This window comes from Chlamydotis macqueenii, chromosome 8 (genome assembly GCF_036417535.1).
Source record: "Chlamydotis macqueenii isolate bChlMac1 chromosome 8, bChlMac1.mat, whole genome shotgun sequence".
NCBI lineage: Eukaryota > Metazoa > Chordata > Aves > Otidiformes > Otididae > Chlamydotis > Chlamydotis macqueenii.
In genome coordinates, this window is record NC_141563.1 from 32,179,141 (window position 1) to 32,198,641 (window position 19,501).

At 42.7% G+C, this 19,501-nt stretch overlaps 1 protein-coding gene across 2 annotated transcripts in view; it reads right to left on the reverse strand.

The window, feature by feature from the left end:
• The window catches only part of LRP8 (LDL receptor related protein 8), a 182,048-nt gene that overhangs the window by 67,342 nt on the left and 95,205 nt on the right, over window positions 1-19,501 (reverse strand). For both annotated transcript variants that reach the window (XM_086753025.1, XM_086753024.1), the window contains exon 3: window positions 5,308-5,430. In XM_086753025.1, the coding sequence (XP_086609151.1) occupies window positions 5,308-5,430 (123 nt within the window). The remainder of the gene's footprint in view (window positions 1-5,307; window positions 5,431-19,501) is intronic.

Consider the following 19,501-nt stretch of genomic DNA (forward strand, 5'->3'; position numbering starts at 1 on the left):
CATTGTAACACCCTACTATACCTTTCTGTACAATAATTTCTGCTCTTAACTAGGAAAATGTCACGTATCTGATAAAGAAATAAGTGGTGAGTTTATGCTGCCTGCATTCCTCTATCTCATTAAATATACCATGTCCTAAGGCAAGAGTTTGCCAGCTTAGATTTTCACTTGCTCTATCCCTTTAATTTGTGTTCCCATCAGTGCTGTTACTGTTTGTTTGCATTTGTTTTTATTTTTCTCCAGAGATTTTTTGTTTAAGTCACTGGTTAAATAATCAAAACACTTCACAGGGAAATTTAAAATTTCTTTCTTGTAAAAAAGCAGAATGATTCAATACCTGTGCTGGAACTGCATTAGGTGGATAACATTCATTTTGCTGGAGGTCTCTGTTAGCTCAGTAAGAAAAAAGACTTCCCTTCCCCCTCCCTCAGCTTCAGGAAATTGGAATAGGAGAATAGTGAGGAATCTTTTAATATGCATAAGCAAAGCCCATGTATCAGCAGAGGCTGCATCACAGCTCTAGGGTGATCACCAAGCCACACCGATTTGCTTTTAGTAAAAGCAATGAAAAATAAGTCTGAGGCTCTGGCCGCGGTGGGCTCTCCAATGGGAGAAGGTACATGTAGGCTCCGAAAGATCTCCCTGCATGCTGCTGTATAACCTTGCAGCAAACAATTACAAGATGTTCAGCATTTGAGCCTACTCTGAGGTCAAAAGTATTTTCTGTATCTCAAAACAGTTGCTGGTGAGGTATGTAGGAGTCACAGGCTGACAGAGGCACTAACTCCACTCCCACTACTTCCAGATACTCTGCTATCCTTTTCAACGATTTGCGGGGAGCTCCTTGCATACTAACAAGCTGCCACATGAAAACCATTACCATTTCAGAGCACCTTCCAACGGCAGTTTTGCACCCACTCCAGCCTCTCCCTCACCACAGGCAGGGAGAAGCAGCAATGGCTGATGTCAAACAGGAGAACAAGTCGATTTCTCCCCCTTGGCACGCATCCTGCAAGGCCAAAGTAGTTCATTTGCTTTACGTACAAGCAGCCAACCTCTCCTGAACAGACGCCCAGTTCAGGCAATCACTGAATCTAAAAAGGCTTTGTCGAGGAAGACGAGGTTGGGAGTTTGCATGCCCAAGTACCAACTCTTCCCCTTCCCCACCAAGAGCACTGCTGCGGCACAGCTAAATCGTGTTTCTTTGTTCCCTCTCACCCACCATCCCATTTCTTTTAATTTATTAAGCACATTTCTCAAAATAACTTTCTTCTCTTCAATATTAAATTCCTCCTCCTCCTTCCCCAGCCTCAACCAACACAACTTCTTAAATTGTGAATTCAATCCCTTCTGCCCCTTGCAGATAACATCAATTTGAGTTCACATGGTTTCGTTTCTCTTGATTTAGGGGCTCATTCTGCTTTCACACAGCAACAGAAAATAAAACAAAATACATTTTTCCCCCCAAAGAGATAATATTTCTAATGATGACTTCAGAGAGAACAGATCCAGCCCACAAGATGCTGCTGAACAGATTAGCTCACAAAAAAGGCGGACACATTTCTTTGAAACCTTAATATAAACTGAGAAGAAATAAATTCAACAGCCAGATAAAAACTGAAAATCAGATGGCAAAACACTGAGGTTTAGTCGCAACACTCACATGTTACATGAATAATTCACTTGGACAAACCTACAGATATGAGAGTATGCTTAGGTTAAGGATCCAGCTCTAAGAAAAATTAAGAAATACAAGCAGTTTCTTATTTGTAACAACTCATTTCAAACCAAAAGCCTGGATAATAATCTTCTCCAAAATTAGCCCATGCTAGAAAATAACTGACCTTCAGCTAGCACCAAAATCCACAACAGGGCAAAGTCTCATTGTTGAGAATTCAATGGGACTCAAGAAGATACCCTTACACCTATCACTCCAAGCCACATTCAGTGGCTTGGAGAAAATGCAGTTTTAAAAAAAATCAACCAACTGCACGGATAGCAGAAAAGGCCTTAGACATCACAGGTCCAGCAGAAGTCAGGCCAGCTGTGATGCCATCTTACCTATCTGACAAGAGACAGGTCATGCTGTCCTGAACACCTGGGGATGGGTAGCATCCCTAGAGAGGACATTGTCAGGTGCAAAGCTGAGCAACTTCAGTGATCTGGGAAACAGAAAAAGCAAAGTACTGTTCTGGTTTTGCACTGGGGTTATTTAAAAAATAATTATCACAAACTGTTACCATTAACCAAGCATTAGAGATAGCGACTCAACATCCTTAACTACCAATAAGAGAGCACAAAACGTATTTAAAAAACACACCACAAAAGCATCCAGAAAATAAAAAGCCATTTAGCAGGTGGCTAGATGCTGAGAGGAACTGCCTTGTTTTCATCACACTCTAAGCTGGAAATACTCCTAAAATGCACCAGTCAGCATTATCAATGCTCTTAACCTCCCTAGCTCAAAAGGGCGACAGACAATGTCCCAATGTTGAACTAACTGAAGAATAACCCTGGATTCCTGGCAGAGGTGCTGGCAATTACGTGGTCTGTCTGAGAGCAATTGATTTTATAAAGCAGCTTGTTCTTGCCAGAGGTGAGAAATCTCCATTTCCCAACCTGCCTCTTCCCTAGGGAAACTCCAGAGCGCAGAGTCCTCCCCAAAGGGCTGTGCTGCATTTCTAAACACGAAAATAAGACAGTCACAGGGACCTGCAGTCATTCCTCAGCCACAGGGAGAAAGTTCAGCCTTGTTTTCATCAGGGAGAAAGAAAACGGGGCTGGAGGGACAGACCATACAGGAATGCCCAGCTATACACTTCGCTCCTCACTACATTTTCTGTCTGTCATTACAGCCTCTTCTTTGCTCTTGAATAACATTTATACACACAAAGAGCTAGGCTTTTTATGTTACAAATTAATTAGGGTACAAATTAAAAGCAAAGCCTAAGAGTCCAGCTTCTTGTTTATAACTCACTGCTGTCTTGGCCAGCAGTGGTAGGAAGACCTGCAAACATGTGAATTAACCCCAGAACCAGCACTGTGCTTACGCATTACTAGGTTAATTCTATTTCCTCACAGAGCAGATCGGATCAGCCTTTGAGATGATACGTATTCTGACAAGGATATAAAACATCTGGAAAGAATGTCCTTACTGTGCAAATTAAAGCCTATAGCTATCAACAGTCATAAGATTAAAACTACTTGATCTTCATCTGATTAAGTGTGAACTTCAGATCTGAATAATCCTATAAAACAAGTAAAGTTCCAAAATTCCAGTTGCAGATATTTTTAAGATTCAAAGGCAAGCTTTTAGCTGCTACAGATAGAAACACTGGCTTCTCTTGCAAGCTAGCCCCAAGTCAGACACAGGCTTGTATCAAGTATCCTGTGAATGTCAAGACACAAGTTCTTGCATCCATCACATAAAAATGGATCTATTCTGGCTGGAACTCGTAACCAAACCTGAGTATCTCAGGCTGAGGCAAAGCATGGTAAATCCACTTGAGACAGCTATAACCAAATAAAATCTGGCATAGTGATATGCCATAGTCTTTGAGCTGGTTTCAAAGCCCTTCTATTTAAAAAACAAATTAAGAATAGGTCCATACAGGTATTGCTGCTTTCACAAGGAACTCCCGATTCACCTGTTAGGCATACACTACAGAACAGGAACAAGCTTCTCCCTGTGATGAGGTGACAATGCTTCAAGGGCCATCTATTTTTCTGAACAGAAGAACCACCACAGAAATGCAGACTTCAGTCTCTTGGAAGGTTTAAAAAAAAAAAAAAAAAAAAAAAAAAAAAAAAAAAAAAATCACACAGATCTGAACAAATGACTTTCCTCTCAGGATGGCAGTCCCATACTGTAACAATCAGAGGCTCAGGTCAAGTCTCCTCTGTGATACTTAAGGTTGATTTCCCCAGAGGATGAACATAAGTGGGAGGCGGGGGGGGGGGGGGGGGGGGGGGGGGCGGGCGGCGCGCGGAATGGAAGGTGAAACGGCTAGAAAAAGATGCAAGAAAAGAGAAACCATCAGGGATCTTAGTGCTGTATGGTCCACGCTATGGCCTCTAAGATTTACAGACAGAGACTGCAGGGAATGGAGCTGCTTAGTCATTCAGCCCCCCTCCAGGCAATCAGGTAGCGGAAGCAGCATTAATAAGATAGCTTTTGACTAAGGAGGATGCAGGGTGAAAGACTAACGCACACAATACATAAATATGTTAATGCAGTTACTGAAGTAATTTTTTCTGTAGCCTGTATATGGCTGCAAAAATGATTCCATTCATTTCTGCAGGAGAAGCGCATTGATCTTTTTTAATTAGGGAGAAAGTAGGACTGGTACTAAGCTTAAAATAAAAGTACAGTTAATTTTGAGGTCCTCTATGTGCCTCATTCTGGTGAAATTCAATAAAATACTTCCTCCAATGCTCCTCATGGGAATGTATTTGTGAAATACATGACTGGAAATTCAATAGAACGGCTTGTACTAGTTTCTTGGTCTGTCCAAGAACAAATCTGAGGACATAAGTAAGCACACAAATAGAAGTCTACATATTAGTTAGTGTTTTCATTATAATATCCCTGGGATTCCCTTCAACTCAACATCAGACAACCTTCACAGTTTTAGGGAGCGCAAATGAACCTCCTCAGAGAGTTAAAAGAACAAGATAAAATCCATTACACGAAAATCAAGCATGTCCTTTTACTGACTGAATCAATGGGTTTTTAAAAGGTGTTACCTGCAGTTAGCATCCGTCACACTTTCAGCTTTAGTTATTTTACATTGCTTATATTTCATCTGCTGCCTTTTTCCTCAGAAAAAGCAAAAAAAAAAAAACAAACCTAAGCAATACTCTAACATTGCAAAGTTCCTCTGTAACGACAGGAGTGCTGTGTGCAGTGATGATACATCCCAATATGCTACCGTGCAAAACGCCACAAATGTGAGTTTCCAAAAGGCCTGATCCCAGGTGAGGGTGAATCTTCAGACACCACTGCTGATCATCAGCTTTACAGCCAGATTGACTGTAACAGGGCTAGAGAGGTTTCCAATTCGTTACAGACAGAAATACTCACTGGCTACTGCTGCCTGTATTACCATCTGGAAAACTAGTACTTTTGAAAGTTTGGAAACCAGCTCATTTGAATGACCTGAATCTTTTGTATCTTTAATTTCTGCTCTTACAGCGCCAAAAGTTGACAGAACGCCCTGCAAGTGCTGGGAATAACACCTCTAGTTTCTCTGTGCTTTGACAGGACAACATGTCTGAGAAACACCACTTTTTCTTTGTGCTACTCACTGCATGCTGCTTCTGATTCATCTGACCCGTCAGGACATTCTTCTTCACCATCACATTTCCACCTGGCTGGGATGCAGTGGCCATTGTCACAAGTGAAATCTGACTCGGCACAAGTTTTCTTTGCTGCAAGGGAAAAAAAAAAAATACTCAGTATGAATATAAGCAGTGCAGACGACCTTTATGGCATCCAAGCCCACTAAGGACAATACTGATTTCTCTGTACTGAGAGGACTAATATCACATTCAACATTGCTTCTTCAAGAAAGAATAAAACAGGTATCACAGATGGGTGTTTCTTCACATTACAACTATTATCCCTCCATTATTTAATATGGATTCACTCTTTTATGTCTTTTTCCAGACATTCGAAAACTAGAGATGTTATTTTTCAAAATATTTTTCTAAGGCTTCTACTACAAAAAGCTGCTACCTACATGGAACTGAAAGTGTGCTGCATGATTTACAGACAGGTAAGACAAACAAGCCTCAGCTTTGGAGTACTATAATCTAAGGTTTTTATCTACGCAGTCTATTCACGGCCTTTTTAGTACATCTGCCACCATAGAAGATGATCATAAAGTACTCCTCCAAACACTAAAAATCACTTCATTAAATGTCAACCACTCCACGCTCTTTGCTTTGCTTGCATTAATCTAGGGCTTGGAAAAGATGCAAGGCATGAACTCAAATAATTAACTGGTCTATTCCTCTGTGCTGGCAGCATAGTGCAATCAGTGCCCCGTAGTACAAATCAGCATCTTCCCACTGCAGCAGAAAGGAAGTACTCTGTAGATATCCGGCCCCTTTGGTTCTTGGCCTTAGTGTCAATGTCATCACCAGTTACTCGCTGTTTTTGCAATGGTGACTTTTGTGGCTTTTCTGCTAGGAACTGGACTGAACGGCCATGTCGTGAGAGTCACGAGCTTAGGCTCAGCGTTCCCAGCCTTGAAGTGCAAGGCTCCATGGCTAACTGGTAGCTACCTTCGTAAGGGAACAATTTACACAGGAAGCGGTGGTGGGGAGAAGATTTGTTTCTTCCCTCTGCTCACCTAATAGGATCACAGGAAAATTCAGTCAGTAAAGGATCTTGGGAGGTCACTGAGTCCAACCTCCTGCTCAGAACAGGATCAGCTCTGAGGTCAGACCAGGTTACTCTGGGTTTTATCCAGCCTGGTCTTAAAAACTCTCACAATGGAGACAGCGTAACCTCCCTGGGCAAACTGTTCTACTACTCAGCTGCCCTCACGGTGAGATTTGAGCCTGACAGCTATTCCCTGACGCACATCACATGCACACATCGTTACTACATCAATATTTCTTCCAGTAAACATTTTCAAAGCATTAAACACAACAAACAAGCCTCTAGGGTTTGAAGCTTTTTTTTCCTTTTTTTTTTCTTACATGAGCTGCTGTCATGGAGGGAGCAATGTTAAATATAAGGCACGTGCCCACGCAGGAGACAAGGAGCATCACTGTGCGAGGCGCTTGAGATATCTACATGGCAGAAATAAAGTACTCATGTACTAATACACAAAATATGCAGCCTCTCTGAGCAGGCATCCAGCAAGAAAACACCACACAGCATCACTAAGCAGCTGTACAATCTCTCAGGATGCACTTTATAAAGAGAACTTAAAAAAAAATAGGACTATTTTCTCTTCAGTCATTCAGAACCAGATATGATGAACTAATATAGGGGAAAACCATAACACAATATAGACCAAGAGTTTTACAAGAGACCAGTTATACCAGGAATCCAGTCTGATCTTTGACAGACGTTGCACATCCATTATCAGAGGGAATGGACCTCCTGAACATCTCTGGTTAGAAAACAAAAACTTCTGGAACTGGCTATGGAGCGTTACTTCTGATTTACTTAATGTAACTCTGATTTAATTAATCTGATGTGTTTAATGGTCAGAAACTTTGACCAGATACAGATAGGATATACATGCATAAGCAAAGTCGGAGCACTCCCCTGCTCACCATGAAGCTGCCTGGGTAAAATGTTGGTGGTATCCGCTGTCAGGGGAAGGTTATGGCATTTACAAATTAAACAACGTCTTCATCCAAAAAGCAGAGACTAGTATAATACGGGAGACATAAGAAATGTAATTTTAAAAATTAGTCTAATGCTGATCACTGTTTGTTCTGGGACACATGGACGCAAGCGCGAGTGAGGGGTCAGCCACAGAAAGGAGGGTAACAGGCATTCCCTTCAACACGGCCAACCTGCTCACGGCAGATGGTGGCACTGATTGCTTTGTTCCCCTGACACTACTTTTCGGCAGCACAATTAATAGATTGCCAGGATTCACAAAAGGGGGAGAAAAACCATTACTGACAGTCCCGGGGCCTCATTTCTAAGGTGTTTACGTGCTCCCCGAGTGCAGCTCCTCTCTGCAAAACGAAGTTGGGCACAACTGCTCACCAGCAGTGGCCTAACTGAAAAGTGTCATCCCCATCCACGTGCCCATCCAAAGGTCCAACAGCCCCCCACCAGATAAATCAGCGGGATACAAACGCATTTGGTCCTTTGTTTGAATCTAAGCTGTCTAATCTCTTGAAGGAGCAGGATTAAGGGAGGGGGAGCTCAACCTTTCTGTGATTATATTTACTTTACCATTTTTTTTACTGTTTCTGTTTTTTATTATTTATATTTTACAAACTATATATATTATATTTGTTATTATTTTTACTACTATTACTCTCCAAAACATTGGGGTACAGCTCTGCAAATTGTCTTAATTCCAATAAATTCTTGCTTCGTAGTGCAAGCAGCGACCCAGATCAAACTACAAGAACACTGAAGCACCGTCTCATTTCTCACCTCTAATACAAGACTGGAATCACTTTACTTCCAACCAGATTCACCTTCTGGCACTCAATCGTCATGTTTCTGAGATCACAACACAGGCAGGGAGCAGTTAATTAAAATATCAGCTCTCTGTCTTTTTCTTCCTTTTTCGTTTTCAAGTCTGATAACCTTTTCTATTAATCTCCCATGTTATACACCTTTCTTCCATCAATTCTCTATTAAAAATTCATTGAGGCTCACACCATAAATTGTCAGTGGAGCATTAAAATGTAAAATAAATAAATACATCCCCTTCTAGACAATGGGGAGGACATAGGTTCATTTTACGGTTTCACCTGGCTCAGACATAGCCAAGCAAATTAATTGTTCCCGTGAGACCCATTTCCTTTGCCGTAAGCAGCCCAGGCAGCTCCGTTCACATGTCTCTTCAGAATGAATATAAACAAACAAGAGTAAGCCTCTGCTCCTCAGGGGGTAAACCGATACCTGGAACAAGAAAAGAGAAGGCTACTGATGCATACACAGAGCCTTTCATCTTCTCCGCTGCTTGGATGCAGAGAGTGACACCAAAGAGACTGCCTTTCTTTTGACTCTCGCTTGATTTGCCTTTGGTACTTGCTTTTCCTTTCTCGCATCTGCAGCGGGACAGATACGGCAGAAACTCCAGGGTGGAAGTTAGTGCCTGTGCGACCACGGGGCTCGGTCCCACAGGGGATGAACCCTGGTTTGGGCAGCTTTCCAAAGGAAGGCTTGGTCAAAGGAAGCTATTCCTGCTTTGCTTCTCCCAGGAAGAAAGGCAAGGAGGAAAAAGAAGGTTTCAACTTCACCCAGTCATGATAGAAAAATACCCTAACACACTGAATTTTAAAAACTAAACTGTGTCAAACCAGCATGGTCCTTCATTTTGTAAAACGTCCTTTTCCTTTCCATTAATTACACCTCTTACCCTGAGTAATGCAAGTGAAGACTCAGGGTTCATCCCTGCAGCAAATTAAAAGCAGAGAACCGAGGGAGACTGGCTTAGAATATGAACATTTATAGCAGGAATTCATAAAAAACCAAATCACTGGGGATATGTATAATTAGACTGGAGGAAATAAATACAGGCTGAAAGGAACAAATCTTGTACTGGCTAGGAGCAGGGACCAGATGATCTAAACATGACTTCTAACTTCCCCAAATACCTCACTCTGAAAGGTCAAATCCCTCACCCTGAAGCCAAAAAGGTATCTAACTGAAACGTCCAGGATTTATTCTTTCTTTCTCTTTCTAATAAAACCCAACATCCTCCCACTGCCCTCACTCACAAGCCCTCAGTCACTTCATTTAGCCTCACTTAACTTTTGCTTCAGCTCTAGAGGCTTTACGGGGCAGGAACATCTTTACAGTTACTCCTTGGAAGACACCACGCCCTTTGCAATTCAATTTCTAGTTTGTGCCTCTTGTTTATTCCTGTTTGCACATCTGTAATACTAAGCAATACACCACTCCACAACAGTTCTGTTTTTTGCTACTCCCAATTTTCCTAAACCAACACAGTTGAAGAGCAGAGCAAACATACTTCCTCTCTTATCAAGAGTTCTGTGAGCAAAGCTGTAGCTGTTCAACAGCAGCACACACAAAAGCACATTTTCTAATTACAACTTGCCTGTAAAGTACAGTTAATACAAAGATTTTTTCTCTTCCCCACTAAGAGAACGAACCTTTATATAGTAATTACAGATTTTAAACACAGGACTTTTATATTAAAGGTTTTGTGCAATCTCTAGGTTGTGTTTCCAAACAGGAAACCAGGCTGATGAGAGCATCCTCAGCGTTAACCCATAAAGACCCCACAGACTCTGCTCTCTGTCACTTTTCCCCTCAGTAACTGTTGGCCAATTTATACCAATTCTGAAGGGTGGGAAAAAAGATGTGAAAAATAAGTACTCCTACAAGTTTCATAAAATTGGTAGCCGAATAGAGAACAATTAAAATTACAGCTTCGCAGAGGGAGATGAGGCAGAAAATGGCTGTTGGGCTGGCCTCCAGCACGTGCTGCCAGCCAGCCGGGGCTGCGCTCCTTCTGCATCTCATACCCAGGATAGGTTTATTGCACAGTAAAGAAGGTAATTAGGGATTAAAAAATAAATGAGCAAAAACCCCAGACACTAAAACCATTGAGAACTTTGGTTTCATTTGTTATGCTACCCTCATTCCTTCACACAGATCGTGCTCCTATTTTAACTCCTGAATCCACACCAGACCTCCCGTCAAACTGTGTATCTGTTCTCATTTGCAGCCAGCATTCAGCCTTCTTGCAGAAACTATTTTCACCCAAGCTGCTGTGAAAATAGAATAAAATAAAGTAAAAGGCCATACAATGAAAGTTTTGCTGTGATCCTTCTGCACAACCCTGTAGGACATCAGAATGGGAAGATAACGGCAAGCCAGAAAGAGAAATTGAAATTCATAAGACAGGGTTTCGTTTCATGCTGGGAAACTTCAATGGCAACTTTGATCAGTGGCTTATCAGAGCCGCTGACAAGACCCCTTACGAGAAGAAGAAAAGCAGCATCACACGAGCTCAGGAGCTTAACACAGCCCATCGCCATCACTCAGCCCCGAGAGGTGCCAACAGCAGCTTGAAGCTTAAGACAGGACACAGGCTAGCTCTTCCCAGAACAAAATACATCTTTATTACAGCTCACTTCGCACTTCTTAAGGACCTCAATTAATCCAGTCTCACAATGAGCAAAATCCACCCCAGCTGAACCATTTGCTTGGCCCAATGAGGTTTTCTGCTTACCAAGAGAAAGGTAGGGTCTTGAGAGAGACTCTGGGCTATACAAAACTTGACAGCAAAATAATGGTTTCAGCCTATAACCTTGGTCAACTCCTCATCGCAAAAACAGCCACCATAACATTGCAAATGTCACTCCCAAACAAAAACTCCCTGCAAGATTTTTTTTTTTTTTATTTGAAGTTACATTCAGTGCAAACTTGATATATACTCCCAAATACGAAAAACTCCTGAAGCAGGAGACTGAGCCCTAACCACGTATTTTGCCAGCGTCCCTGTCCTTCAAAAAGAGCCTGCGGCATTGATCCCAAATCCTCTGGCCAGGTTATATACCCAAAGGATGTCTTAGTTCTCTTAAGGAGATCTGAAAGTCCTAACCTACATCTGACAATACCACAGCCCAAGCACAATTCCTGCTGTTGCCTAACGTGGTGTGGATTTTGCACAGGAGACAGCGGAACAAGGAGCATAGGACAACCCACCCCGCTGTGGTTCATTGTTACAGTGGGTGGGCCGCGCCCCGCAGGCCCTGCATGCTGGGAGCCCGATCCCACCAGCAGCACCTCTGCCAGGGCTGCGGCGCTGGCCACAGGCCGCCCCTCGCTGCCAAATCCTCCGCATGGGAAATCCCAGGAACGTGGTTTTTTGCAGCTACAAAACAGCAACAGATAAGATCCGAGAGCTGAAATGCCAGGAAATCCTAGTGGATATGGACTGTTGAGTCCTTTTAATTTTCAGACAACTAAGGATACCTTGAAGTAATGAAAGGGAATATTTAACCGCTCTCTGAATATGGACACTTTTTTTTTGATGCTGCCATCTCAGCAGGCAATTACATTAATAAAGTGAGATTAATCAGATCACCTCAAACAGCCGGTGCTCAGACCCAGACCACAGTCCCTTTGATACTCCACATGAAACGCATTTTAAAGAAACTTCTCCCCTGGACCCTTTGAACCGGCCCCAGAAAACAACACCCCATTGACAGAGGCCTAGTCAGAGGGTCTGGGACTGCCCGAAGCTGCTATTACAGTAACCGCAACACGCAGCTGCTGAGTCTCAGCTACCCCCTCTGATCAATCAAATAAAATTAATTAAAAGGAGAAAAAGAGATGTCACCTGTGACTTCTCATTAGTATTAAAGACACTCACCTTTGTGCATTTTAAATGGTAATATGTAAGCCTCCTATTTAGAATTATTTCAATACATTTTCATGTTTAATGCTGAGTTTAACGTAAAGAAAATAGCAGCACCTAACTGCAAGCTACGGAAAGCACAGAATGCTGAAACAGCATTTTGTTCCCATACATGAAATTAAAGTGACTTCAACTATTGAATATTTGCCTTCATTGCTAAGTTTACTCATGTAATCAAGGCAAAAATTGATCAAAATTTTTCCACAACCTGTCCTCAGGTCGCTGCTGCCATTTCAGACTTCAAGAAGGGGCTGTACGCTCAAAAGTTGCTCTGTTTTTTTGCCAAACAGACAAGTTGGTCTAATGAATGCAGCATTTGTCCCTACAAACCATGCTTCACCAGTAGGAAAAGCAGGAAACCCAAAAGAGAATTCAAGGACAAAATGACCACTGGGCCTGGTATGCTCCTTCCAAGGGCATCAGAGGTCTGTATAACATATCACCTGTGTATTCAATACAAGTTCTCCTTTGGAATTTGAAGGTTTCGGCAGGGCTCTGGGGCTTTGTCTTGGGGAGCTTTGCAGCTGGGAACAGCCTTGTCAGAGAGCTCAACCGCAGCCTCGCTTGAGGAGGAATGTGCTTCATACTCCTTCAGTCAAGGCTCCCTTCCAACATCCGCTCCTTCCATTTTTCCTTTAGCTTTCCCAGTTTGTGTGTGTGTATATATATACATTTTTTTTTTTTTAAGATGCACTTGTAAAGCATCAGTGATCTTTTAAGCTGTACAAAACTCAAGTTTTGTGACCATTTTCTAATTGCTGTTCTCCAGGAACCCACATCACCTCAATGTTCAAGCCTCTGGAGTTTAAAACAAAACAGAACAAAACAAATTGAAAAAACCCACCAGTCAAGCTCACTGCAACGTGGCAAGTTGGCAGGTGTGAAAAAGTACCTGCCATTCACTGTCAAAACATGCCCACCAACAAAATCTCAGTGATGCTCATCCTCATACAGCAGCAGTAACAAGGAGGCTGGCCAAGTGGACAGACAGGGTCAGCTTCCAGAAAATGTAATTTTTATTACAACAATTACGCAAGGTAGCACTGTATGAAAGGACTATCAGAAAGCTTGCTCCTCTTAAGAGATCGGAGAATTTGAAATCACAAGTCGTGCATGTCTGCAGTTACAGGTACACGGACACAGAGATGTTAAATGACACGCCAAAAGTCATGCAGTGGATCTGTGGCACAGGTAAGGATGTGACCCACATCTTTCAGCCACCACTGCTAGTGCGGTACTTAAACTCAAGGCAAAATTTCCGGAAAAGAGCAGCCATCACTCCACTGTAGAAGTTGAACGTGTTTCCAGAACTCCATATTGCTGCAGTCACGACCTCTTCAAAGGATTTGGTATGCTCTGAGTTTCCAGTTTGTTTCTAAATATTTCTTTAACTAAAGCTCATCCACACTGACTTTTGCTGACAGAACTGCCAGCTTTGTCTGTCTGCTTTGGAGTTTGTTTTGCTTTCTTTTAACAAGCAGCAAGACATTGTTGCAAGACACAAGCTCTTGGGTGGCACCTACATGTATGTCATTTCACAATGAAGGACGTCTGCAAATTCCTCAAGAGACACTTGACATTATTCTGTCTTTCTATTTCTGGGAATTAAACACTCGGGGCCACATTCTACCCTGACAAAACATTACCAAAGTTCATGAATAATTATTTGCCTCGGTGGTCTCTGTGCAAAATTGGGCGCAGATGTTTTTACGACACCCTATGGTGTCTGTTTTCAATATAGGTTTTATAACCCTTGCCTAAGTCAGAGTTACATCCCTCCAGGAGGCACCTATAAATACTGCTGTTTGACAGGACGGTCACAGAGATACATGGAGAGAAATATGAAAACAGTGAAAAATGAAAAGCTCTCCAGATTCTGAAACTTGAGTAATCACAAGTGTTGGAGTCTTCAGCCAGGCTGATACTGTGCTGCAGTCCCTGGACCTTGGAAACTCTTGACATCCCCAAATTATAAATGGCTATCGCTCTCCATAGAGAGGTTAAACAATCAACCCCCTGATGAAAAAAGCCAGTTTGCCTGAGGACAAAATACACTGAAGGCCACTTCGGCTAGCAAATATATTAAGGCAGAGAAGCAGAAGTTGTTATTTAAGCTCATGGAGCAATTTTGGTTCCCCCCTACAAACATGCCTATAGCTCATCAGACAGAGCTGTATCTGGTAGACGTCCCATCCTTGGAAACATTCAAGGCCAGGTTGGATGGGGCTCTGAGAAACATGATCTGGTTGGAGATGTCCCTGCTCCTTGCAGGGGGGTTGAACTGGATGGGCTTTAAAGGTCCCTTCCCACCCAAACCATTCTATGATAGGCACCAGGGAAACAGAACAGCTGTACTTTAAGGCTGAATTTGCCTTCAGTAATTTAGAAAAGGAGAGGAAGGAGGAGACCTAAGGACATGTGAATGCAGATCCTTGCACTAAGCGATGCTGAGAAGGTGTATCAGAAGGAGGGCCTTATATAGTTTCTGCTCTATTTGATGGTCTTAAGGATTATTCCTTTTTCTCAGGTGATGGCGACAAAATCTCCAACACCGGTGGAGAGGACGGCAAAGAACGTCCCCCAAAGCCTGAAGGGCTTCTGTTTGGTGCCTGGGTTATGCTGCTGCATCGAAACATTACAGCACTGGAGTTTCAGGGGGAACACCATGTTGCAGAAGCTGCCTTTCACAGCTTGGACACAACATTAAGTTCTTATTGTCTGAATTTACTGTACATACTAAGCAGGTAAAGCACATCAAAGCAAAACATGGCATCTCCAGCAGAATCTCATGCCAAGTTTGCTAAAAATCAAGTCTGCATGCGAGAGGTAAATCCAGGAGTCCCAGACTCTGTAAAGACGCCGTTAACAACGAACCCTCTGTCATGCTCTTGCTGCAGCTGCACAATAAACGCTGTGTTTAGGGTTAAAATCAGCGTGAGGCATTTCTGGCAGTCCTCAACCCCTGGCTGCAAGTTTGTCACTTCCTTGTTGGAGTCTGCCCTTGAACAGCTGTGCATGCATTTTGCAGCCCAGGTCACTGGGCCGACACGGGCTGCGAGAGCACAAGACACATCTGCCTGAAAGCAGCAGCAATTTCACCAGGCACCTTTGCCACCAAAAGCAAAGCCATGTGATTACACACTGGGAGCCCCCCAAATTGCAGGCAGTCATTTCCTCTGCAACTCAACCTTAAAACAGCCAGAAGAGAAATGCATACCATTTAAGCTCTGTTTTGTAGAACATGGCGTGGGTCCAGGCTGCATACTGTTACTATAATTGTGCGGAAAACCAGTAACCTGATATTTACACCTGCGAGCACTGCGTTTGTAAGCGCAGTTACACACGCGCGTCCGACATTCCTATGAACAGGCATTATACACTCGCAAAAATGTGTTAGTTGCCAACAGCCCAGGTATCTCTGACCTGTAATATAAACTACCCAAATCTAATGACACACTGGAAACCCAGCAGAAATCAATGCAAAACTCACAATCCCTAACAATCCAAATAAAAGGAAAAAAAAAAAGGAAAGAAAAACCAAAGGCTCTTCAAGAGTCAGGATCAATGACCTAAATCACATACTTGAGGACTCAATCTTCAAGTGGCAAAAGGATGCCTTCTCTTGGTAGGAAACAGGGAGAGAGGACAGGAGAAGTGGAACAGACCCAGGGTGTCTGCGAAGGTCTTGTCGGTTCTGTGTACAAATCCACGTGGGTGGCCAGTTGGGAAAGGCAACACAGGTCTGTGCTCCCGATCGGGGAATTACATGTGCAGTTAACACACCTGAGCATCCTGTTTGGCAGCCAACAGCAGAGGGAATGAAGCTGTTACTTTGTTTGGTTCTGCTGCATTTATTTATTTTTATTAGAAGCAACATCACATTTAATATCATTTCTATACATGGTCCAGTTGCATGGAAATAGCAATGTTTGCTATTTTTCTCCTGTTCCTAATTTAAACAATAAGTTACAGAGTGAAAATGCAAGAAATGCTCTATAGGGTTAAAACACCCCCAACATGCCATGGTTTACTTTTCTGGGAGGCTAAGGTACTACAATTAAAATACCCACTGCACAGTCATAGAAGAATGAAGAGTCAATAGCAATGAAAGGAGTGGGGATTTTTCTAAAGACTTAATCCAGTGTTTTCAGCGTTAATTTTCGGCATTATTCTCTTCTTCTATTGGCTTCACTTTTAGCAAAACTATGGCACTTTTTGGAGTAAAAATTTATTTCTAGGATTATTTTTTTAAAAAGTTATGCTTTCTGACCACATATTCATTGTTCTGAATTCTTTAACTGCTTCAGACACCAGAAACAGAAATGGAAAATGGAAAATGGAAAGTAGTAATCAGTATGCCACAAAAGAAAAAAATAATATACACAGAAAGTCTCTGTGCCATAATAAACACTGAAAAGCATTATTATATCATACCAATATGTATGGCATAGGAACTTGCACTGAATTAACTGGGTAGCAACACATCAAGAACATCCAAGATGATTAAAAATGATTTAGACCCTGGTTGCTGATGATCTTTAGACAGAACAGTGCCACAGAAGTCCCTGTGCATGTACCTGTGAAGACATCTTTTCTACAGTTCTGTTAGTTGCTCTGTAAAGAAGACGTGAATTGCATCCAGACTAATTTGCTGGGGATCTTGCTTTTGAAGACCACTAAATCAGACCTCTGGGAATTGTAAGGGATTGCACACAAAAGCATTTTCAAAAACATCTCCAAAGCCAGTATCGTTTCAGACTGAACAGCAGGTTCATCCTCTGATCCAAGTCTGTTACGGCGGAACAGTGCCAAACAAATGTCTATTAATATTCTGCCAGGAAGCACGAGCGGATGGGCTCTTGCGTTACATTAAGCGAAGTGGTCAGGTTAAGTGTTAGGCATCGGTCATGCAGTTCCTCCATTCAAGCACCAACCTCTTCACCCATCATCGTGCGCTGTCAAATGCTTTTATGCACTGCAATATTAAATACTAGTGCCCTGGGGACGGGAAATGAATAGGCACAACATGGAAATTATGATGCATGCAACAGTACCCTTTAACCTATTAACAAGTATGACCAAGCTTACTTATTCTGAGCTCTCTAATCATCAAGGCAAGAAGACATCAACAGCGACTGTGTCACGCTGACAGGGCCTTCAATGGCAAGCGTGGCTCAAAGCTCCATAGCAAACAAAAAGGCTTTGTCTTTTGATGTAAAGAACAAAGCTACCATGTGGCACCGCATCACACATGCAATTAGTCAGGAAAGTTAATACAGTAGAAGCAGATGGTGGAACCATGTCAACATTTTCAGTGGGCACGTTTCCCCTTACTCTCGAGTTGCTGTGAACAGAGGTCACGGGGCAGCAGCAGGCAGGTTGCCTATAAGCTGGACCACACCAGGGATCAACATTCCCCTTTTATCTGAGGTACCTGCGTGCTCCCCACCTCTATACTGGCAGAGCTCCCACCTTTCAGACACCTCCTCCCCACCACACCCCCACACCACAGGGTAGCACCATTAACCTCACTGCACATGGAGGCAAAGAGACAAACTAACTCTGGTTGTGCTAGGAGATGCTAACATGGAAAGACATTAAAACACACACCTTTGGTGGCTCTTTCTGCTCATTTCTGCAGCCACATGCTATATGATTCACTTGTACAGCACAGCTGCAGCACACGTCGCTCCAAAATACTGTACAGATTTGCAAAGAGCGACCACTCCTCTGATGCTCCTCGCTTGTCAGCCCTAATGCTCTGCTAGCACAGGAACTGAATGAAAGGCTGCTTCTTCACCACCAACTGCACTGCATGCGCAGAAAATGTAAAACCCAAACCAGAAGGACTGCACAAAGAAATACAATATAGGATACACTGTGATTCATATGATTTTGAAGTAACAGCCCTGCACAGCCTTCAGATAAAGTCTCTTCTGCTGTTACTGTCACCCAGTTCTGCGCAATTCCCTAGCTTCATACCTCATGGAGTTCAATGATACCCAGGTGAGGTTGGTAGGAGCTTTCAGCTCTGTAAGTCATTTAATTAAAATAAAATTAACAACGAGCAGTTAGTCAAACCACATGTACGTTCCAGCCACTACAGCTGTCAAATTGTGCAGCCCTCAGTCCAACCTGATTTCCTCTAAAGCTCCTGGCAACCCTTTAATTAAAACGCAGTATTTACACCTTCCAGAGGCTTGAAACCATGGGATGCACTTGATGGAATTTATGCAATTACATGCAGTCAGTCCTAGTGACAGTTCTTGCTCTCCTCTGCTCCCACACTCAGCCGTTTCCTTCCCCGTGGCTTGCCCACGTGGCGCCATGCAGCCTGGGCCTGCCACGGCGCGACCGGCTGCCATGGAAATGAGCAGGAGGCAACAAAAGAACCATAAGTCACTCAGTGGAGATGGAGGAGTTGCAAGGCGATAACACAGGAAGGTCAAGAGAAAGAGAAACCAATTTTCCTGCTGCCCCTAAACACAAACAACCCTCTCCCTTTGTGTAAGATGTTGATGAATAGTTTTTCCCCTGATTTGAAAAACCAAGCTCCTTCCAGCCAAACACAACCAGGCTAGGTGGATGGAGCATCCGGCCTTCGGTCCTGTGCAGCAGCCCATCCGTTAGTGCCGTGTGGGAAACATCAGTAATGAGGTGATCCACAGCTGAAAGCAAAACTGGAGGCCGTGTGGTTTAACTAACCTAAAAAGCAATCCCCATGTCACTTGTACAGCAGCATCAGCTGCAGACAAATCTCTACTTTCAGGAGTTTTTCTTTTTTAATTCCATTATTAAGTAGTCACACTCATCAGCAACTCCCTTGACTTTGTAAGAAAAAAAAAAAGCATTTTAAAACATACATTAGAAGGTATGACTGACAAGTATAACAAAGTCTACTGTGTCTTTGAACTGATTTCCAAAGGTATTTTATGAGAATAAAGGGAAAATAAAGTTCTGTGGAAATGCAAACTTTTTACTGCTTAAGGAGTCCCACATGAACACTGCTGAAAGATCAAGTACCATAAGCCCAAGATATCCACATATATAATCCTCACAATTACTACTTTTTTTTTTCCTTCTATGTGTTTCTCTCAGTTTTCTCACGAGGCCAGCGACTTACCTATATAAAACCTATGGAAACCATCTGTGAGGAGACATAAAAAGGAGAAAACTCTATGAAAATAAGCCTCTATCAAAGCCTAACAGCTTTCTTGCAGCAATACAAAAGTGGATTTTGGCCTTATTCTCCCGTGGTTCATTCACAATAGGAAAGAAAGCAAAAAGTGGAGAAAGCATTTCTTGCACAATGCAGAAGCAGCTCTTCAGATTTCAGTCTGTAATTCCAGATACTCAGCCTGCCTGCACCGTGCCCTCAGCTGGTGTGAGAAATGGCT